Consider the following 22,938-nt stretch of genomic DNA (forward strand, 5'->3'; position numbering starts at 1 on the left):
ACATATCGGTTGCTGCTTGCAGCTCGAACAATCCCAGTGAAAACTTGACATGTCGCCTACCGCTCATCGCATACGTTCGTCCTCCCCTCTCAGAAGGAAGGAGCGAAGTGGACTCGGCCAGACTTGGGCACGATCCTCTATGTGACTAGAGGCGAGCGATGTGTACCATGATTGGAGGCCACTCTGGCGCAACAGACTCAATGAAATATGCAGCGGGATTGAATGATCATGGTGCACTGGACTCAAGCGACGTGTAACTTTATAAATTGTTCGAGGACATGCGTCTGCTTCCCATCGGTATAGTCTGGTCGGTAGATAGAAACCGTGCGAAGCCGTTTAGTATGCAGAAAAAATACCTTAAAAAACCTCTATACGTGGCACTCGAGTTGGATCTAATAATTATGACACACCACTCAGAACGCTTTAAGTTTCAAAAGGGGTAAATTGTGGCAAATTTTTTGTTAAATGGGGTACAATGGATGAAATTATTTTAAACGGGGTAATTAGTCTCAAATATGTCAAACTTAGGGGTAAAACCTATATATCACTCCCGGAAAAACCGAATACCATGAAAGTGGCTCACACAAGCCGAGAAGCAACCTCCACACCATCGGGCAAGGCATGGCTACACCCACAACGACCAACCGCGGGAAATGCGCACGCAGGGGCAACAAAAACACTACAGAAAGGAGGCCATGGACACGGTCGTGACTCATGATTCATGGACCCCGAGGATGCCGGCTCTATAAGGAGTGACATGGTCCGATTGGAAGGTAGGGAGGGCGTGAGACAGGCACCGACGTGAGGCGCTAGTGGATAAGACGATGTGGAGCGCGCGCGAGGGCGCCAATTCCGGGGCACTCCATCATCATTTATAGGAGTAATTAGACATAAGATACCTTTTGGGTGTTTTTCTCTATAAAAATTCATGTTGCTTCTTTTCGGTATAAAATGAACGCTTTTTTTAATACAGTAAAGATGGACACACACACACATACTTATGCACATATACTCACCTATGTAAACGCACGCACCCGCATTCCATCCTTATGAACTAAAGGTGTTATATTTTACTTGCCCGACTTTTGTATGAACAATAATATACTTGCGCTTAAAACACTAGCAGAAATATAGGCTTGAGACCCGGTTCGTTTGGGCCATCAGCCCCGGTTCAGGAATCGGTACCACAAAAGCGGGACTAATTCTAGCCCCGGTTCGCCCCCGAACCGGGGCTAATGGTCCTCCACGTGGCGGGGCTGGGAGCGAGGGGGGAGGAGTATTAGTCTGGGTTCTTATTACGAATCGGGGCTATTGCTTCGCTGCCTTTTTTAGCACTTTTTAGGGTTTAGGGTTTTGCACTAAATTGGATGGGGGCTATTTTGCTGCCCCTTATTTTTTTTCTATTTTCCCATTTATTTGTCTTGGGCACGTTTTTAATTTGTGTTTTGCACTAAATTGGATGGTACATACACAGCAATTAAGGAACAACTATATTGCACATCATCGTCATGAATATATTACTCCATCTCATCTGTCGTGCTTTGTCGAACATATTACAAAATGTAGACACGAGTTACCTGCACATATGCATCTCTTTTACACTTTAACATTTCACTTCAACCGGCGGGCAATAGTTTTCTTCCTTCAGATCTAGGACCTCTGCATCAAAGAATCCGACAATTTCCTCTTGAATTGCTCGTATGCGTTCCTCTGGTAGAAGACCGTCCCGCAACCATTTGATCTAATTTAAAGAAGGGGTCAATATATATATATATATCAATGAAACCGAACACAATTGATGGTAATAAAATAAAGTTGTGAGTATTGTTTATCGTACTTCAATTTTTCTGAAGTCCCGGTTTTTGCCCGTCTCATGGGTCGTCTGGCGAATGAACTCGCAAACATAGTATCCACATAAATTGTTCCCATGTTCCTGCCTCAAGCACTTTACGAGAACAGAGTTCAATCAGAACATAATCAAGCATGATAATGGTATTGAAACTAGAATAAAGAGATGGCAGATCTAGCTAGTAGTACTTACATCCATTTGTCTAAATGTAAGCTCTGGCTACCAAACACCCCAACACTTGGCGGTGAACCGTTTCCAAGCCCTACCAAGAAAAGGAAATAAATAAAGGAGTTCTATATTAATTACTTGCTATCAGGAAATGAATGAAAAGTTGCCGATATAGTGCCATAATGATTGAGATTACCTCTGGAGGCATTCCTTCATGTTGGCCCAATCAGCGAGGGGTTTGCGTTTTGGGTCCATGACTTTTACTAGTCCATTGTGAGGTTCAATGATTAACAGAATAAAGTGGAAGCTACGCACACATAACGAGTCAATTATACAATTAACATCGAGTAAGCGAAAATAGAATGTGTGTACAAGACAGTAACACTCACTTGAAGTTGTAAGGAAATAGTATTTCCCTTTTGGTAGCGGACAACCTTAACCCTTGTAACAACTTATTCTCTATCTCGTTGGTATTCAGTTCGAGAAATTTTTTCTTGAATGAAATATGGGTCAATGAACCCAATGTCATAGATTCGTCCTCATTTGCATTCGAGAATCTTCATTCTGCAAAATTAATGTAGTGATGAGTAAGATTATACATGCAATGAACGAGCTGAGTAAGACTTAATGACATAAACTAATAATACTTACAAACAATAGGCACTGATGATAGATTTGTCGAGGGCATCTTGTTGGTATAACTGAAATAATTCATTGAATTCAATCATTAGCACTCCTTCTCCATGCCTGTAATGCTCGTTTTTATATGCACAATAGATCCAGTTTTGCTATTCAGCAGATGCTCGCATGTACCAGTTATGCAATATTTGCATTTTTGTTGATAGCTCATTGACTAACTCGGGTTTGACGAGAGGAGACCCGTGCCGGTACTGGTATGCTACGTCAGTGAAATCATGTATATTGTTTAAGTACCGAACAATAGTCATGCCATGAGCCTTGGCCGCTTCTCTGTACAGTGCAACAAACTCCGGATTGATATCAGTTGTTTCATCATACCTCTGCTCGGCCGCAGCTCCACTCGAGCACACCTCTGTATCCGAATACACTTTGAGCGGGGGCACGATTGGTTTTTCTGTTATCCGAGCTGGGCAACTGATTTCGCGTTGTACCTACTACTGTTCAACCACTGCTTTTTTACCTCAGCCGACTTGAGAATAGCGCGTTCATGGTCTTCTCGCAATGTTGGCGGGGGTTGTCCAAGAGTATTCAACATTTTCACGCATGCGGCGTGATCTTCTAGGGTGACCGGGAACTCTGGCTCTTTCTACTTCTTCTTGTTAGCCATGTCAGCCTTCCACTTTTGATACTGGGCGTCTGCCCTCTTCTTATTTTTCTCTTCACTATAGTCCCAAGGTCTCATCTCCATATTCTTATGAGGTACTTTTGGGAGGGGCGACGACTTACATTTCGGTGATCGGAACCCCTTTCTACCGCCACTATTAGTGGTGGTACGTTTTCGCTTTTGGCTCTGATCCTCAGTGGACGGAGACGACTGACGGGTCAGTGAAGACGGCTGATGCAGTGGTGGATACGGCTGCACTGGAGACTGGTGAGGTGGCGAAGACGACGGTTGCGCTCGAGACTGGTGAGGCGGTCAAGACGACGGTTGTGCTAGAGACTGGTGAGGTGGAGGCGAAGAAGGATTGCTGCTCTGAGGGGTCGGTGGCCTTGGCGACCAATTTGGAAGCAAGATGTGCTCCTTTGGCCATACAATGGTCTGTTTCTTGACTTCTCCAAGTTCAGTCAAATCCCTATATTCACCTGCACGGTAGTCCAGCTTTAGCTCCTCATAATCTTTCATCACTTCATCCACTGTGATGACAACGTACCCTTTTGTAACCGGAGAGCAATGCCAAGTTGGATTATGTCCAATTAGTACGACCATGCCGACCGCTACCGTCAACCTTAAGTTAGCAACTTTCACCTTTAGCTCACAAGGTGTGCTCTCTGTGATATCATCCACTGGGTAGCGACGAGGAGGAGCCGTCGTCAGTGCATCATCGTCACCATCATCCTGGAGCTGCGTGGAATCGACATTGCTTTTCCGATTCGATGCAGCTTCTATCATGAGATGCTGAGATAGGCCGCTACCTTGTTGGCTAAGTCTATTGATTTGATCCTGTTGCAGCCGCTTTACTCCTTCTTCTACATTATGCGGCCGGTCTGCAGTAGCCGCTTTCTCAGCTGCCTCCTTTTCCATTCTCCTCTGATGGCTTCTATTGGGAAATTTCTTCATTTCCTCAGAAAACGCAAGCATCCATGGCGGGGAGCCTGGTAAGCCTCGTGCTCGTCCTTTGTGTTCATCATTCCCAAGGGCGCGTGAGAGCTCATCGTTCTCTCTATCGAGAACGAACCGTTCCTCTTCAACATCCTTTACTACACTTCTAATGTTCTCGATGGGTAGTAGGGGATTATCTTTGTGTGTTTGGTTATATATTTCCTTCCCTTTGGCGTCCAACATGCCCCATGCCCGTAAAACCAGTTTCTTAACCGTTCGATCCATGTTAAGGGCTCTGGAGTGATATTGTTAGCCAGAAATGGTGCCTCAAGTGCGTCCCACTTAGCCATGTTACTGGCGTAGCTAGCAGACCCCATAATATGGTGGTACTTCTTCATACGTGCATTCCTCTTATTTGTTGCAGACTTTTTCAAGGCGTCCTCCGATTTCTTGTACGCCACAAATTCGGTCAAATAGTCTTTTATCTTCTCATAGCCGTTATCGAAATCTGGAGTCTTATCTTGCAAGATAAAATCCTGGTGCAATCTTTTCTTCCAGCCCCTGAATAGATCGGTCATTTTCTTAAGAGCCCACTCCTTGAATTTTTTCTCTAGGGCCTCGTTTCGCCTCTTCATTTCCTCCTCATCTGGATCCACCTCTGGCGCCGGCAGGGTGAAATGAAGCATGAGCTTTCTCCAAAGGTTTTCTTTGGCTACTGTGCCGACATATGAGACTCCTTCCACCCTTGGCTTAAGACATTCTCGAGTGGTGATAGGGATGTGGTCCTTAACAATAACTCTGCATGCCTTCACAAATTTCTTCTTTACATCTGTGGGAACAATCGATTGCCCGCCTTTTGAGACTCTTTCGATCATGTACCTCTCACCGTCATCCATCTTCTTGGTTGGGCCTCGTTTCATCCGTACTTAAGTTTTGCTCACTCCGGAGGGCTAAAAGAAGAAAGAGCGTTAATATATGTATATAGACAGCACAGGATTAATTTATTAATATATATATGCACCACGCCGGAGCCATCGGCTTCTCCCTTGTCGGCTTCTCCCTCATCGGAGCCGCTGAATCCTCGCTCGCCCGAGGCGTGGGCGTCTATCACACCGGAGCTTCTACCTCCTGTGTTGACAGACTCATCTCCCTCGCCGGACTCGTTCAGAAACTGATTGGTGACACTGCCAACAATAAAATCATCCTCACGGATGACACCATGCATCATGTCATCCTGATATTCGTCTCTGCCGTGTATTGGATCCATAGTATCTGCAAATTAAGAACAATGCAAAAAATAAAGAATAATAAGAAAAGGTAAACATTTTAATTAACTTGGGGAGAGGGAAACATTTATGTATTGTCATTTAACGGGGGGGCTCATGACGCCCCCTAATGTCGAAGTTATTGGGGTTATACTTTCAAGAGAGTACACTCCTCCGACGACCATCGGGGACTCCTCCGATGAGCATAGGGGACTCCTCATCGGCGATCGTCAGGAACTCTTCACCGGCGATCGTCTGGGACTCCTCTGACGATCGTCGGGAACTCCTTGGACGACCGTCGGGGTCTCCTCCAGTGATCGTTGGGGACTCCTCACCGGCGATCATCAGGGACTCCTCACCGGCGATTGTCAGGAACTCTTCACCGGCGATCGTCGGGGACTCCTCTGACAACCGCGGGGGCTCCTCTGACGACCGTCGGGGATTCCGCACCGATGATCGTCGGGGAATCTTCACCGGCGATCGCCCTGGAATCTTCACCAGTGATCGTCCGAGACTCCTCTAACGACCGTCGGGAACTCCTTCAACGATCGTGAGGGACTCCTCACCGGCGATCGTCGGGGACTCCTTCGACGATCGTCGGGGACTCCTCACCGGCGATCGTCGAGGACTCCTCCGACGATCGCCGGTGACTCATCTCATCTAATCTCATTATGCAACAAGAAAGCCAGAGCACATGCAAATTTTAACATTTGTTTCTATATCTAAAAAAGCCTAAAATAAATTCTCTCATCTCATCTCTCTCACATTTCCAGAAAACATCTCATCTCATCTTCACAAAACATCTCATCTAAAAAACTAGAGCACATCTAAAAAACCAGAGCACATTTAGTCAAAAGTCAACAATGTCTTCACTTTTCTTCACTTGAACACTAATTAGAACATGCTGAGATAGAACACAAATTGCATTTTCATTAAACCATTTTTTAGATTGTAACAATCTCAGTACAACCCTAAACCTGAATCTGTCAACAGAAACAACGGATGCCATACTTCTCACCGGAGGGGAAGGGCGCGGCAACGATGAGGAGGCTCGAGGGACGGCACGAAAATGATGCCACTACGAGGGGTCCCGCAACGACGGCGGGGACACGAGGTCAACGATGGTGTGGGTGCGATGGTGGTGACAGGAGGAGCTCACTGGGGGCCCGGAGATGGAGCTAGCTGTGGAGGCCGGCGACAACGAGGAGCGGGCTCGGCGACGGGGAGGAGGGCGCGCGAGGAGGTCCGGCGCCAGCGATGGTCAGCGGGCTCGGGGACGGTAGAGCGTCGGCGACGCAGCCTGGCGGTGTAGAGGTGGTCGTTGGTGCAGTGAGGCGAGAGGAGGAAGAAGGAACTAGCGACGCGGATTGGAAAAATTCTATCGACCAGCTTATATAGGTGGACCTTTAGTCCCGGTCTGGGGCTCCAACTAGGACTAAAGGCCCCCCCCCCTTTAGTCCCGGTTGGAGCCACCAACCGGGACTAAAGCTCATTTTCGGCAGGCCGAAGGGCGGGAAGCAGAGGCCTTTAGTCCTGGTTGGTGGCTCCAACCAGGACTAAAGGGGGCCTTTAGTCCCGGTTGGAGCCCCAAACCGGGAATAAAGGGGGGTGATGCCGCGGCAAATGTTTAGTCCCACCTAGCTAGTTGAGAGGAGTTGAGAGTGGTTTATAAGCCCCGTTGTGCCAACCCTCTCGAGATCCTATCAAACGCAGGCCTACGGGCCTAACCACACTCTCACTACCCTGTGGTCCTACTAGGCCTTCTACAGGCCTGCATCCTGGCCCATCTAGCTTCTAGGGTTTCTAGTCGTATGCACGTCCTCATGGCCTAGTAGGTGGCATTTTTTTACTTTAATAATTTTTAGTCCCAGTTTATATTTTAATTCTTTGCTATTAAATATATTTTTTTCTCTTTTATTTTAGTTTTCTATTATATATTTTAAAAAAAATTATGAAAATTCTTTTGAGTTGATATTTTTTTGATTCTTTTTAGTCAATTTTTTACTTGATTCTTTTTAACAAATAAACACTTTGATAATTTTAGTTGATTATTTTTAGTTCATTCTCTTTAGTTGATGTTTTGGTTGACTCTTTTTAGTTCATTCTTTTTAGTTGATTCTTTTTCTTCATTATTTTTGCTATTAGTTTATTCTTTGAGCTAATTGACCCTGAATTTGAAAAGCACTACAAATGGGCTCTGAAAACTTTATGAAAATTCTTTTGAGTTGATATTTTTTTGATTGTTTTTAGTTAATGTTTTACTTGATTCTTTTTAACAAATAAACACTTTGATAATTTTCGTTGATTCTTTTTAGTTCATTCTTTTTAGTTAATCTTTTTGTTGATTCTTTTGAGTTGATTCTTTTTAGTTGATTCTTTTTACTTCATTCTTTTTGCTATTAGTTTGTTCTTTGAGCTAATTGACCCTGAAATTTAAAATCCCTACAAATGGGCTCTGAAAAGGTTGAAAGTTGGCGTAGCTGTTTAGGGTTTAGTTCTCATAGTTGTTTTACTTCTCGTAGTTGTTTTAGCTCTCGTACTCGTAGTTGTTTTAGTTCTCGTAGTTGGTACCTCTTTCACAAAAAACGTCGTTTTCCCACTAATAAAAGGAAAAGTGCATTTTCTTTAGAACCAAGTGGTACCAAGTTTAATACATTAGTACACATAACATAAAGTTTGATACATTAGTACATATCACATAAAGTTTAATACATTACATAGATTTACATTTCGATCCCTTGCCTATGATCACTTTGGCCGTAACCATGGAGCATCTTCATTATTTAACGGGATGCTTGGGTTAATTCTCAGTGTGAAGGGCGGAATTTCGTCAAACTTATTATAATCTGCTGACATGTGTGTCTTGTCCTCGATTCCCGTGATGTTTCTTTTCCCTAAAAGAACTATGTGAAACTTTGCCTCACCGTCCGATGTATTCATTTTTTTCTTCTGTTTTTCGATCTGGACGACATTTCTTTCACGTAGAAAACCTGAGCCACATCATTGGCTAGAACGAATGGCTTGTCTCTGTAACCAAGATTCTTGAGATCAACTATTGTCATTCCGTACAACTGGTCTACCTTTACCCCTTCTCCATTCATATTCACCCAACTACACCGAAACAATGGGACCTTAAAAGTAGGTCCATAGTCAAGTTCCCATATCTCGTCTATGTAACCATAGTATGTGTCCTTTTCCCCATTCTCCTATGTTGCATCATAGCGGACACCATTGTTTTGGTTGGTGCTCTTTTTATCTTGGGCGGTCGTGTAAAATGTATTCCCATTTATCTCGTACCCTTGGAAATGTAATACAATCCAAGAAGGTGACACGGCCAACAAGTAGAGTTGATCTACAACAGTGTTGTCATTCATGAGACGTGCTCACAACCAACTGCCGAAAGTATACATGTGTTTTTCTTCAATCCAGGAGTCAGCCTTCCCCGGGAACTCGGAGCGTACAAAATTCTTGTGTTCCTCGATATACGAAGCCACGAAGGTGGAACTTCGTAGAACTGTGTAGTGTGCTTGAGTGAAAGAATGCCCGTGCCTACATATCACTGCTTTCTTTCCTAGCGTGCCTTTTCCACTCAGTTTCCCCTCATGCCGCGATTCAGGAACACCAATCGGCTTAAGACCAGGAAGAAAGTATACACAAAACCCAATGACCTCCTCTGTTCCATAGCCCTTGGAGATGCTTCCTTCTAGACTAGCACGGTTATGAACATATTTTTTAAGACTCCCATGAACCTCTCAAAGGGGAACATATTGTGTAGAAATATAGGACCGAGAATGGAAATCTCGTCGACTAGGTGAACTAGGAGATGTGTCATAATATTGAAGAAGGACGGGGGGAACACCAAATCAAAACTGACAAGACATTGGACCACATCCCTCTGTATCCTTTCCAGACATTCTTAATCGATTACCTTCTGATATATTGCATTGGGGAATGCACATAGCTTCACAATGGGTAATCGAACATTTTCCGGTAGAAGCCCCCTCAATGCAACTCGAAGCAACTACGTCATAATCATGTGCCAATCATGAGACTTCAGGTTATGGAATTTTTTTCTCTGCCATATTTATTATTACCTTTATATTAGAAGAGAAGCCAGCGGGGGCCTTGTTACTACTCAGGAATTCAAAAACGATTTCCTTCTCTGCTTTGGTAAGAGCGTAGCTGCTTAAGTATTGACACTTCTTGTCGTATGGGTCTTTCATACGTTGTTGCTCCTCCCGTGCTTCTCGTGTATCTTTTGTCTTCCCATACACGCCCAGGAAGCCTAGCAGTTTCACGCAAAGATTCTTCGTCAAGTGCATCACGTGGATTGAATAGCGGACCTCTAGGTATTCCCAATAGGGTAGCTCCCAAAATAAAGATTTCTTTTTCCACATGGGCACGTGACTGGTAACCACGTCTTTCGAAACAGATTGACTGCCAAAACCCTTTACAAAGATTACTATTTGATTCAAATCCTTGACCACAGCCAATACCTCATCACCAGTAGGGAGGTTAGGCTTCTTTCGGTGATCTGCCTCATCGTTGAAATGCTTGCCTTTCTTTCTTATGGGATGATTGGTCGGAAGAAATTGACGAGACCCCACATAGACAACCTTCTTATATTTTTCCAAATATGTACCTTTAGCCTTATCTAAACAGTGCGTGCATGCATTGTATCCCTTGTTTGACTGTCCTGAAATGTTACTAAGAGCAGGTCAATCATTGATGGTTACGAACAACAATGCTCGTAGGTCAAATTCCCGCTGTTTGTGATCATCCCACACATGTACACCTGGTTGGCCCACAGCTGCAAAAGTTCATCAACTAATGGCCTTAGGTACACATCAATGTCGTTGTCGGGTTGCCTCGGTCCTTGGATCAGCACTGGCATCATAATGAACTTCCGCTTCATGCACAACCAAGGAGGAAGGTTGTAGATACATAGAGTCACGGGCCAGGTGTTGTGACTGCAGCTCTGCTCCCCAAAAGGATTCATGCGGTCTGTACTTAGACCAAACCATAAGTTCCTCGCGTCACCTGCAAAGTCCGGGTACTTACTCTCGATTTTTCTCCACTGCGACCCATCAACGAGGTGTCTCAACTTCCCGTCTTTCTTACACTCTTCTTTGTTCCATCGCAACAACCTGGCATGCTCATTGTTTCTGAACAGACGTTTCAACCATGGTATTATAGGAGCATACCACATAACCTTAGTAGGAACCTTCTTCCTCAGGGGCTCGTCATCGCCCTCAACATCACCAGGGTCATCTTGTCTGATCTTGTACCGACATGCATTGCATACCGGGAATTTATCCATATTCTCGTACTTCTCACCGTGCTACAGGATGCAGTCATTAATGCATGCATGTATCTTCTGCATATCTAATCCAAGAGGGCAGATAGCCTTCTTTGCTTCGTACGTAGCCTCAGGCAATTCGTTATCCTTTGGAAGCTTCGACTTTGATATTTTCAGTAACTTCTCAAATCCCTTGTCAGATAAACCAGTTTCTGCCTTCCATTTCAACAGTTCAAGTGTGGTACCGAGCTTTGTGCTGCCATCTTCGCAATTTGGGTACATCAACTTTTTATGATCCTATAGCATGGCCTCCAACTTCAACCTCTCCTTGTGTGTATGCATTCTCGCTTTGCATGAGAAATGACCCGACCAAGACCATCAACGGTCTCATCTCATGCCGGTTGGTCTTCACCTCCTTCTTCTTCATTGTCTTCCATTGCAGTATCACCGTATTCTTCAGTGAACATAGGATAGTTGTCATCATCTTCTTCTTCTTCATTGTCTTCCATCCTAACCCCTCTTTCTCCGTGCATGGTCCAACAATAATATCTGGGCATGAAACCTCTCCGAAGCACGTGGCCTTGAATAGTTTTCGAGCTAGAGTACTCCCTGACGTTTCGACAGTCAACACATGGACAAGGCATAAAATTATCCACTTTGTTTGCCTCAGCCACATCGATAAATTTATGTAGGCCTGCAATAAATCCAAAACTACGTCGTTCGTCATACATCCATCGCTTTCGTGCATCGATCTGCATCATACATGAATAGTGAAATGGCCACCGTACATGGACACATGCAATATTTTTGTATCAATTACAGATGAAAATGATAAGGTTGCTAACCTCTGTCGAGGATACCATTTTGTGTGAACTTAAGTGTGGCTCGGGCATTTCATCAAACACATCTTGTGCGTAGCAAAGGAAAAAATTCTAGCACCCACCTCCCACACATCCAATCAGAAAAAAATAAGTGGGTGGGGAGGGTTAATTGGTAGGCAGGGGAGGGGCACTAGTCCCGGTTCATAATGTACTCCGGAGTGTGTCGGTCGCCATACATCCATTGGCGGTTCATTTGTATTATGAAATTAAGTATATCAAAAAACCATTGCAGAACATCATGAATAGAGAAATGACCAAATTAATACAAGTTCAGCATCACATTAAAATCAAAGTACTGTAGTGATCAAATATTATTATTGCAAAAATAAATACATAAAGTACTCTCATAAAACAACATACAACTATGTAAAACATTTAAATGCCACAACAAATGCGATCAAAATCACAAGTAAGGTAACAATGACCCAAGAACATAATGATACCAAGCCTCTTCATCAGTGGCGTATTTTCTAATATTCCTAATCTTCAAGCGCATTGCATTCATCTTCAAGCGCATTGCATCCATCTTCAACCGCATTGCATCCATGTTGATCTTGTGATCATCGACGACATCGGCAACATGCAACTCCAGTTCCATATTCTTCTCCTCAATTATTTTCAATTTTTTCTTCAAGTAATTGTTTTCTTTTTCAACTAAATTTAACCTCTCGACAAGAGGGTTGGTTGGAATTTCCGGTTCACATACATCCTAGATAAAAACATCCATGTCACATTGGTCGGCATAATTATCGTCATAAACACTAAATGAAACAAATAGTAATAAAAGAAAATATACCACGTCCGAATCATAGGCCGGACGAGGGACGACGTGGGTGGATACCAAAACCATCGCACTATATAATAACAAAAAATAATAAAAGTAAGTAATTTATACAAATATCTATCTAAATCATACAAGTAAGAAAAAAAATTCTTTTAAAAAGAAGATAAGAAAAAGAGGCTCACCACGGTGGTGCTGGCAACGAGATCGGCGCGGGCGATCGACGACAGCGAGGACGGGCACGAGACGGCACCCTATACATGTACAGAGTCTATAAGAAGTTAATCTGAGCTCAAATTTTGCATCTAAATCAAAAGAACTCCCACATACACTCCTACACTAAAACCCACAAACCACTCTACTTTTAGACCATTTGAAATGAGCTAAACTAGCTAAACTTTTAGAACCCTTGTGTAGTTGGTGTACCGCCAAACTTAGACAAATATTAAGGAAAATGGAGCTTGGAGGTTGAGCTTGGAGAGGAGAAAGCTTAAGTGTGGCTCGGGCTTTTCATCGAACACCTCATGTGCATGCATAGAAGGGTGGCAACAAGAGCATGTCATGCACACCTAGGCCAAAAACCAGAGCACAGGGTGCGCAGGGTGCGGGTATATATAGGCATCTCTTTGGTCCCGGTTGGTGGCCAGAACCGGGACAGAAGACTAACCATTAGACCCGATTCCAGCCTTTTAAAAATGAAGGGAATATTTAAAAATACTTCATGAAGTTTCACCCGGGCCCTACTGGAGGGAATGGGATTAGTACTTTGTGGCGGTGTAAAAGCCAGCCTAGACATTTCATGCAAAATGCAAAAGAAAGAAAAATAGAACGAACGAGATGTGATTTTTATGGTGAAGGGTGAAGGCATCGGTCTCGTAACTAGAGTAATAATGCATGCATACCCGCAAAAAAGAAATTTACTTCCTCCGTCACGGTTTAGAAGGTACAGTTAGACTTGCGTGCGTTTTCAAAATAAACAAAGATTAAGGCACGTTGCATTTACTCCTAGCAGCTAATTAGTACTCCGTTGTACTACTTCTATATGCATGTGTAGTGTAAATGTTATTTTTTAACTCATTTCACAGCCAATCAATAACCATCTACATTCTAGAAAATTTGCATGCACATCTATTAGTATTGTAGTACTCCGTAGTGGTGTACGGCAGGCATGCATGCATGCTCCGGATCCCCATCCGACAAGGAACCGAATGCATGCAGCTTAGATCACATTTGGGCCGTTGGATGCGCCGATCGGAAGGCTGAGGAGCAGCCGCGTCGACGCCGTTGTGTAGAGACGGATGGAGCCAATCCTCAGCGTGTGGCTCCTGGGAGATGCCCAACCCTATCCACACAATTAACATCTCATCATCCACTCCACTTGGCTCGCCTCACTAGCTACTTATCGCAGCCGGCCTGATAATCACAGCTTATGTGGCTTGACTGCGTGATTACGCAGGGACGCTCTAGAATAGTCTCTCACGCTCTAGGTCACTCCAGTCGTGTTGGACGCTTGCTCCATGGCCATCTGTCCATGCACCTATATAAGACGCCATGGCCAAGCTCCATCGATCGGCATCGCATCTGTACCTGCTAACCACTGCACCCCTCTCTTTTATCCATATCAGCTCCATCCATCACTGACGATCGATCTCAGTCCACCTGCATCTGTAGGTGTACTAGTAGTACGCCGGCCTAATCCAGCTGAGAGCTGATCGAGCTAGCTTGCATATACCACTGCACGTACGCACATCAAATTAATTAGAAACTACTGTAATTAAGTTATCAGCAGCGAGAAGAGAACGATCGATCAACACCATGGCTTCTGCTTTCTCGTCCACCGTTGGAGCTCCGGTACGTATGACCTACACTTCCACGTACACTCGTGGTTCCTAATCCTTAATTCAGTGGACACAACGTGTGTACGACAAAAAGAAAACTCACCGTCTCTCTAAATTAATTGACAGAGTTGCTACACATTTTCAGGTCTGAATTGTTTCATTTTGTACAGTTTTTAATATAATTTGTGACCGTGTGATCTTGCTTTGAGATTCGGACGCGACAAGCTGGGCCTCCTCTCTATGTGTTGACTCCGACAAGGGCATCTCTTTCCTCACCCATGCCTTCCGGGGCTTAAAAAGACTGTCTATGGTCAGCCTGAGCGTTCGGGTATTTTGGTTATTTCGGTTCATGTGTAATTCGGGTATTAAAAAAATGGGAATCGGAATTTTTTATGTCAAAAAAATAACCGAACCCAAATTACCCAAAATTTTGGTTTGGGTAACTCGGGTACCCAAAAAACCCAAAATATTCAGAGCACACATTAAGTTTCGGCATGAATAATTCAGATAGTGTGGGTGTTTTAGTTAGTTTGTGTAACATGTAAGTGTAATAATAACATAAATAATTTGACTAGTATGAATAATTCGGGTAGTATGGGTATTTTGGGTTTTACAGACTAGAACCTGAACCCTAACCCGAAAACCGAATAGCCAGGAAATGAGAACCAAACCTTAACCCGATACCCATATTACCCGACAATTCGGGTATTTTGGTTCAGTTCGGGTTTGGGTAGCGGGTTAGGGTATCCAAACTCTCGGGTGAGTCTAGGGTGATGGGGTGGGCAGCGGATGGCTAGCCACCATGGGGCGAAGGCTATCAAATGAGGTCATTTGATCTCGGTTTGGGCATGACCTTGAATATTGAGTTAGCACGATAAAGATAATTTAGGCAATACTAATGGTTGTTTCATGATGGCGCGGATGAGAATGAACGGGAGGTGGTAGCGAGATTTTATTTAGGAGCAACTATTGTGAGGTTTATTAAATCACGATGCAAATTACAAATAGGGCGAGGTGAGGGTGGTGACGGGGAGTGTTGAGAAATGTGGGAAGCTAATGGTTACACTTTTTCGAAGCTATTGCGTGGAGGAGGAAGGGAAAGATAGAACCTCAAAAGTCTCGAGTGGAGGCACACGGTTGTCAAGCCCGTGTGTGAGAATTTGAGTGACATATAGATTTTTAACCGGTTCTTCTTTGTCTCTTGCCTTCAAGAAGGGACTGGATGAGGATGAAACTACTAGATGTAGATCAGATGACCTTTAAAAGAAAAGTGAATGGCCGATATGAAGGAGGGAGAGAGAGAGAGGGAAGAAAGATTGAAGTTAGATACAATAATATTAGAAACTAACTAGTGAAGTATGCTTCTCCTCATTCTTCATTAGTAAGAACTTTTGGCTGAATTAGTTACTCCCTCCGTCTCAGTGTATAGGTCATATTAGGTTGTGCATCGTGATCAAAACGGAGAGGAAAACAAAAAAATATATTAATTTGCTAATTAATATCATTGCATGTAATGAATTAACCACTGCATGTCGTGCTAGTTAGTCGCAAGTCATTAAAAACATACACGTTCCATGTCTCTTATTGGTTGATTCCTTTATCCATGTAAAAAAAAACAAAAAACAAGCAGAAAATTAATGCATCGTGCCTAAGTGTTTTGAGATTTTTTTTTCATAAGATGACTTATAAACCAAGACGGAGGGAGTAGGTTGTTTTGTAATTCAATATGTCATTCAAGCCATGGGGCATCAACTTCAAGGCCCAGCATGCCGGGACGGGACGGATCTAAAAACTATTTTGACTCGTGGCAAAACATCATTAAAATAAGGGAGGTAAATGATGGAGAGTAACAAAAACGATTTAAGAGTGGTGTCACATTTTATCCAAATTCATTGAGTTTTAGCATTTCCTCCTAAAAGTTATTCAAATCGTATTGAAATTTCATATTTTGAGTAGGGTCCTAGGCCCCCACTCTCTTCAACACGGGCCCACCACTTCTGGTATTGTACCTTTGACCTTCCGCCCCTGTTCATCAGCTGGAGCTTTTGGATGGACTAATTAATTCTATATATATGCGGATGCAATTGAATAGCGAGTGAAGTCTGGAACTGCCCAAATGAAGGGTTGATATCTGCAAATTAAGCGTTCATCGTGGCAATTGCTATTGAAAGCAAGCAGCAAGTGAACCAACGTGCATGAATGTGATTGGGGCTGACTATGTCATACTTGTGCAGGCGTCGACCCCGACCATCTTCCTGGGCAAGAAGGTGAAGAACTACTACCATGGTGGCAACAAGATGAAGAGCAGGGTGGTGAGGGTCATGGCGGCCAAAAAGGAACTTGACCAGGGCAAGCAGACCGATGCGGACCGGTGGAAGGGTCTGGCCTACGACATCTCGGACGACCAGCAGGACATCACTCGGGGGAAAGGCATCGTGGACTCCCTGTTCCAGGCCCCCATGGGCGACGGCACCCACGAGGCCATCCTAAGCTCCTACGAGTACATCAGCCAGGGCCTGCGGAAGTACGACTTCGACAACACCATGGACGGGCTGTACATCGCGCCGGCATTCATGGACAAGCTCATCGTCCACCTCGCCAAGAACTTCATGACACTCCCCAACATCAAGGTTCCTCTCATCCTGGGTATCTGGGGAGGCAAGGGACAGGGCAAGTCGTTCCAGTGTGAGCTGGTGTTCGCCAAGATGGGCATCAACCCCATCATGATGAGCGCCGGTGAGCTGGAGAGCGGCAACGCCGGCGAGCCGGCCAAGCTGATCCGGCAGAGGTACCGCGAGGCGGCCGACATTATCAACAAGGGCAAGATGTGCTGCCTCTTCATCAACGACCTGGACGCCGGCGCGGGCCGGATGGGCGGGACGACGCAGTACACGGTGAACAACCAGATGGTGAACGCCACCCTGATGAACATCGCGGACGCGCCCACCAACGTGCAGCTCCCGGGGATGTACAACAAGGAGGAGAACCCCCGCGTGCCCATCATCGTCACCGGCAACGACTTCTCGACGCTGTACGCTCCCCTGATCCGTGACGGGCGCATGGAGAAGTTCTACTGGGCGCCCACCCGCGAGGACCGCATCGGCGTGTGCAAGGGCATCTTCCGCACCGACAACGTCCCGGACGAGGCCGTGGTGAGGCTGGTGGACACCTTCCCGGGGCAGTCCATCGACTTCTTCGGCGCGCTGCGGGCACGGGTGTACGACGACGAGGTGCGCAAGTGGGTCGGCGAGATCGGCGTGGAGAACATCTCCAAGCGCCTCGTCAACTCCAGGGAGGGGCCGCCCACGTTCGACCAGCCCAAGATGACCATAGAGAAGCTCATGGAGTACGGCCACATGCTGGTCCAGGAGCAGGAGAACGTCAAGCGTGTGCAGCTCGCCGACAAGTACCTCAGCGAGGCGGCGCTCGGCCAAGCCAACGACGACGCCATGAAGACCGGTGCCTTCTACGGCAAGTAGAAGGTCCTACTCTACTTAAGATGCATGCATGCACTATATATATGTTGGACTATTTTGGACCCGAAATCCACTCAAACTTTTTGATTCATCGCCGCACAGGTAACCCAATTGTAAGTCTCTTCTTGAAAGAGAAAGGAATTGTATATGTTCTTAAATCGTCATTTTCCGCTTAATCATTTCTCCAATGGATGCAAGCTAGGGTCCCAAGTCCCAACAACCTATATATCTCTTGATATTAGCACTTGTCGGAAGATTAGCACATATGTGGAAATCATCTGAAGCTTGTTGATTAGGTACGAGTACTGTGGATGTGGGGGGTCATGACTCATCACATACATACATATTTTCCCTTTGACGGATTACGGAAACCCCAATTTGCACCACAAAGTTGATTAACAAGGACAACATCACTAGAAGGTGTATTGGACAAAGATTGTGCGAGCCAAACGGCTCGCATTCATCGTAATGATCAATTAATGGTCTGTACTAGACCCAAACAATGAGAATACCAGCAGGGAACTTGAGCTAGGCAACACGAATTACATTTACATGAAAACATTAGACACGTTCTATAATCTTTTCATCAAAGCAAAACTGCATGGCTACCTTTTCTCTTAATACGCTTCATTTTTTTTTACCGAAGTGGCAATATTTATTGGAGTAGACAAAAGTACAAACCCATGTGCTTGATGTCAACCAGGACTTGATTTGTGTGGTGCCAAATGACATCCCTAGCTTGATGGTTATCAACAAACCAGTATATGTATGGCAGCAACAAATTTGTGGTACTTGGAACTAGAATACAATCTTGGGTGCCTCATCCAACAAGCAACGAGAGACCCTTTTTTTGTGGTTATGCAATGACATGGCTTGGCTAATAAACAAGATAGTATATACGGGCGACCGAGTGAAAGGAAAAAATGAAAGGCACGGAAGAAATGGGAGATGATTTGAGCATGAATGGTTAGATTCTGTGGCCGTGGAAGGCCATGGAATTGATGGCCAGCAGACGTATCTGCAGCTGCAGCTGCAGCGTTTGGTCTTGACGGTCCAAGTCATCCAACCGGCCGGCCAAGACGCTCAGAACCCAATCTCCAGCGTGTGGCCTCTGGGGGATCGGGAGGCTGATCCACAAGCAGGGGTGTGTGTATGCCGCCTCCTCCTCCAAGCTCCCCACAGCAGAGCAGCAATATGCCAATCCACGTGTATTTAAGGCGTCACATAGCTCGGCCTCTATACTTTGAGCAGCAGCAGTCATTCATCACTGATCACCAGCACAGCCGCGCGCATCCACCGTTGCTAGCAAGGTCGACCAAGCAGCACAGAGATGGCTGCTGCCTTCTCCTCCACCGTCGGGGCTCCGGTGCGTACCACACACTGATCGATCGATTGATTGATTGCATCTCTTGCTTAGTGATGATATCCTATCAGTGTCTTCAGCGGCATCTCATGTGTGTATATGTAATGTAATGTAATGTATACAGGCTTCTACGCCGACCAACTTCCTCGGGAAGAAGCTCAAGAAGCAGGTGACCTCGGCCGTGAACTACCATGGCAAGAGCTCCAAGGCCAACAGGTTCACAGTCATGGCAGCGGAGAACATCGACGAGAAGAGGAACACCGACAAGTGGAAGGGTCTTGCGTACGATATCTCCGACGACCAGCAGGACATCACCAGAGGGAAGGGCATCGTGGACTCGCTCTTCCAGGCGCCCACGGGCGACGGCACCCACGAGGCCGTCCTCAGCTCCTACGAGTACGTCAGCCAGGGCCTGCGGAAGTACGACTTCGACAACACCATGGGAGGCTTCTACATCGCTCCTGCTTTCATGGACAAGCTTGTTGTCCATCTCTCCAAAAACTTCATGACCCTGCCCAACATCAAGGTACCTTTTTTTTTCTTTTCTTTTTTTGAAAAAAGGAGGTTGAATTAATCGATGCATGCAGACATCGTTATTTAATTTAATTGATTATTAGCAGAAGCAGCAATAAAATGAATCATTCTGATTCTGAAACTGACCTTGAATCGAAATTCAGATCCCACTCATCTTGGGTATCTGGGGAGGCAAGGGTCAAGGAAAATCATTCCAGTGTGAGCTTGTGTTCGCCAAGATGGGCATCAAGTAAGAATTTACATTCATCTACTTCCTCCCTAAAGAAATACTACTCCCTCCGTTCCATAATATAAGTCATTTTAGAGATTTCACTAAAGGACTACATACGGATGTATATAGACATACTTTAGAGTGTAGATTCATTCTTTTTGTTTTGTATGTAGTTTCTTGATGAAATCGCTTAAAAGACTTATATTTAAGAACAGAGGGAGTATAAGATAATAGTAATAATAGATAATGACCTGTGCTTTTTGCCACAGCCCCATCATGATGAGTGCCGGAGAGCTGGAGAGTGGGAACGCTGGAGAGCCAGCCAAGCTCATCAGGCAGCGGTACCGTGAGGCTGCAGACATGATCAAGAAGGGTAAGATGTGCTGCCTCTTCATCAACGATCTTGACGCTGGTGCGGGTAGGATGGGCGGAACCACGCAGTACACCGTCAACAACCAGATGGTGAACGCCACCCTGATGAACATCGCCGATGCCCCCACCAACGTGCAGCTCCCTGGCATGTACAACAAGGAGGAGAACCCCCGTGTGCCCATCGTCGTCACCGGTAACGATTTCTCGACGCTCTACGCTCCTCTGATCCGTGATGGTCGTATGGAGAAGTTCTACTGGGCTCCCACCCGTGACGACCGTATCGGTGTCTGCAAGGGTATCTTCCAGACCGACAATGTCAGTGACGAGTCTGTCGTCAAGATCGTCGACACCTTCCCAGGACAATCCATTGGTATATTTCTCTTGTTTCCAAATATATATATATATATATATATATATATATATATATATATATATATTCATCAGGGCAGACAAGTTGTATATCAGTAATTAACAAAGTATCATGCATCGATCCGATACAGACTTTTTCGGTGCTCTGCGTGCTCGGGTGTACGACGATGAGGTGCGCAAGTGGGTCGGCTCTACCGGAATCGAGAACATTGGCAAGAGGCTGGTGAACTCGCGGGACGGGCCCGTGACCTTCGAGCAGCCAAAGATGACAGTCGAGAAGCTGCTAGAGTACGGGCACATGCTCGTCCAGGAGCAGGACAATGTCAAGCGTGTGCAGCTTGCTGACACCTACATGAGCCAGGCAGCTCTGGGTGATGCTAACCAGGATGCGATGAAGACTGGTTCCTTCTACGGTTAGAAAATTCTCCATACACACCCACCATCTCTTGCTGCATAGGAGGAGGTGAACTACGCACAATCTTCTTATACTTTCAGCAACTACTTTACATGCATACTTCTTTCTCACTTTCTTACTTCGGAAAAAAAAAGGGAGTGGAGGCCTGTTTTTCTTACCTGCTCTTCCGCCGGCATATCAAGCTCATCTTCTCATCACGTCGTCCAAAACAATTAAATTGCAGGTAAAGGAGCACAGCAAGGTACTTTGCCCGTGCCGGAAGGTTGCACCGACCAAAATGCCAAGAACTACGACCCAACGGCAAGGAGCGACGACGGCAGCTGCCTTTACACCTTTTAAGCATGCCACTTTTAATATCTGATGTTTTACCTACCTAAGTCCGCATCGCATCCAAGCGATTGCTGGGCATGTTTTGTTAATATATCTCTAAATATATTGAGTATACCCATTTGGCAAAGACCAATACACCTACTTATCATTTGTCACTCTCAGTATTCATTCCTTCAGTGGAGACTCCTTCTGCTTTGTTGCAAACAGAACAAGAAAGTATTAATTTGAGCTTCAGCTTATTAATTATTATTGCACAAACGCATGGAAACTGAGAGTCAATTGCGATCATGCGATACATACAGCGTGTAATTTTAGCCCTGATGTTCCAACGTCCAAATTAGATCCCCAAAACTAAACGTCATTTAAGCTTAGAAAGACAAACAGAAAGGAGCAGTTGTTTCAAATGATTGCTGTGGAGAACTACATCCTTAATAAGCAGCTGCATCATGATGTGGTTCCCTAAGAGCATCTCCAGCCGTTCGATCTTCCGGGGCGTAAAATAGCGCCTCCTGGAGGCGCGTCGGCGGAAAAATCGACGTGGGAGGCTCGGGTTCCCAGCCGTCCCCCAAGGTCGCCCCCACCCGCTGATTTCTGCACATTTTCGGTGCTAATTGGCCCACTTTCAGCGCAAATTGGTTCACTTTCGACGCAAAATGAGACCAATTTTGATCCATATTCAGCATGCTTTAACACAAATTAAACAAATCATTTATTTTTCTATCACATAGTTCATCACAGAAATCAATACAAATCAAAAATAGTTTAACAAATCAAAATAGTTCAACAAATAAAAACTCATAATTCATCACACATCGAGCTAGGCGTTGCCCTTAAGCCTCCATAGGTACTCCACCAAATCGGTTTATAGTTGTTGATGCACCTGTGGGTCTCGAATCTCCTGACACATGTTGATGAAGGCACTCGAAGTTGCCGGTAGCTGGTGATCAACTTGGGCAAGGGGACCCTGCCTGTAATATGGTTCAATGTCAAAGACGGGCTCTTCCCGCTCGCTCTCAATGTTCATGTTGTGCAAGATGACACACCAAGTCATGTCTTCTCACATTTGATCTTTCGACCACGTCTGAGCGGAGTATCGAACAATAGAAAAACGAGATTGGAGCACACCAAATGCTCGCTCGACATCCTTCCTACAAGCTTCTTGACACTTGGCAAAGTAGAAGTTCTTGCCTCCTGGTGCAGGGTTTGAGATAGTCTTCACAAATGTGGACCATCTCGGATAGATGCCATCTGCTAGGCAGCATCCCTTGTTGTAGTGGTGCCCATTGACCTCATAGTTAATCGGGGGAGCATGACCTTCAACAAGCTTTGCAAAGGCATTCGAGCATTGCAGTCTGTTGATGTCATTGTGAGTTCCTGGTATACCAAAGAAGGAGTGCCAAGTCCAGAGGTTATGTGTGGCCACTACCTCAAGTACCACACTACAACCTTCTTTGACGCCTTTGTACACCCCCTGCCAAGTAAATGCATATTTTTTCCATTTTCAATGCATGCAGTCGATAGTTTCAAGCATCTCAGGAATTCCTCTTG

The 22,938-nt window shown here is 45.1% G+C and overlaps 2 protein-coding genes across 2 annotated transcripts; both read left to right on the forward strand.

Moving 5' to 3' along the window:
- The first annotated feature begins 14,036 nt into the window (after positions 1–14,036).
- Positions 14,037–17,972, forward strand: LOC123448238 (ribulose bisphosphate carboxylase/oxygenase activase B, chloroplastic). The gene is made up of 2 exons (XM_045125068.1): positions 14,037–14,333; positions 16,555–17,972. Exons 1-2 carry the CDS (start codon positions 14,298–14,300, stop codon positions 17,797–17,799), a joined length of 1,281 nt encoding a protein of 426 aa, XP_044981003.1. The 5' UTR covers positions 14,037–14,297; the 3' UTR covers positions 17,800–17,972.
- A 1,051-nt stretch (positions 17,973–19,023) lies between these two features.
- Positions 19,024–21,545, forward strand: LOC123448239 (ribulose bisphosphate carboxylase/oxygenase activase A, chloroplastic). Its single transcript, XM_045125069.1, has 6 exons — positions 19,024–19,162; positions 19,284–19,685; positions 19,837–19,922; positions 20,174–20,646; positions 20,777–21,058; positions 21,284–21,545. The coding sequence occupies exons 1-6, from the start codon at positions 19,127–19,129 to the stop codon at positions 21,397–21,399; spliced, it is 1,395 nt and encodes a 464-aa protein (XP_044981004.1). The 5' UTR covers positions 19,024–19,126; the 3' UTR covers positions 21,400–21,545.
- Positions 21,546–22,938: the final 1,393 nt, after the last annotated feature.

The sequence above is a fragment of the Hordeum vulgare genome, chromosome 4H (assembly GCF_904849725.1).
Source record: "Hordeum vulgare subsp. vulgare chromosome 4H, MorexV3_pseudomolecules_assembly, whole genome shotgun sequence".
Classification (NCBI taxonomy): domain Eukaryota; kingdom Viridiplantae; phylum Streptophyta; class Magnoliopsida; order Poales; family Poaceae; genus Hordeum; species Hordeum vulgare.

What these genes read in the sequence shown, in the direction of transcription:
- LOC123448239 (XM_045125069.1), top strand. Translation starts at nt 19,127, where the DNA reads ATGGCTGCTGCCTTCTCCTCCACCGTCGGGGCTCCG. An exon ending in TTCGCCAAGATGGGCATCAA is followed by an intron (nt 19,923 to 20,173) that starts GTAAGAATTTAC and finishes TTTTTGCCACAG; the next exon opens with CCCCATCATGATGAGTGCCG. An exon ending in GAAGACTGGTTCCTTCTACG is followed by an intron (nt 21,059 to 21,283) that starts GTTAGAAAATTC and finishes ATTAAATTGCAG; the next exon opens with GTAAAGGAGCACAGCAAGGT.
- LOC123448238 (XM_045125068.1), top strand. Translation starts at nt 14,298, where the DNA reads ATGGCTTCTGCTTTCTCGTCCACCGTTGGAGCTCCG. An exon ending in CGTCCACCGTTGGAGCTCCG is followed by an intron (nt 14,334 to 16,554) that starts GTACGTATGACC and finishes ATACTTGTGCAG; the next exon opens with GCGTCGACCCCGACCATCTT.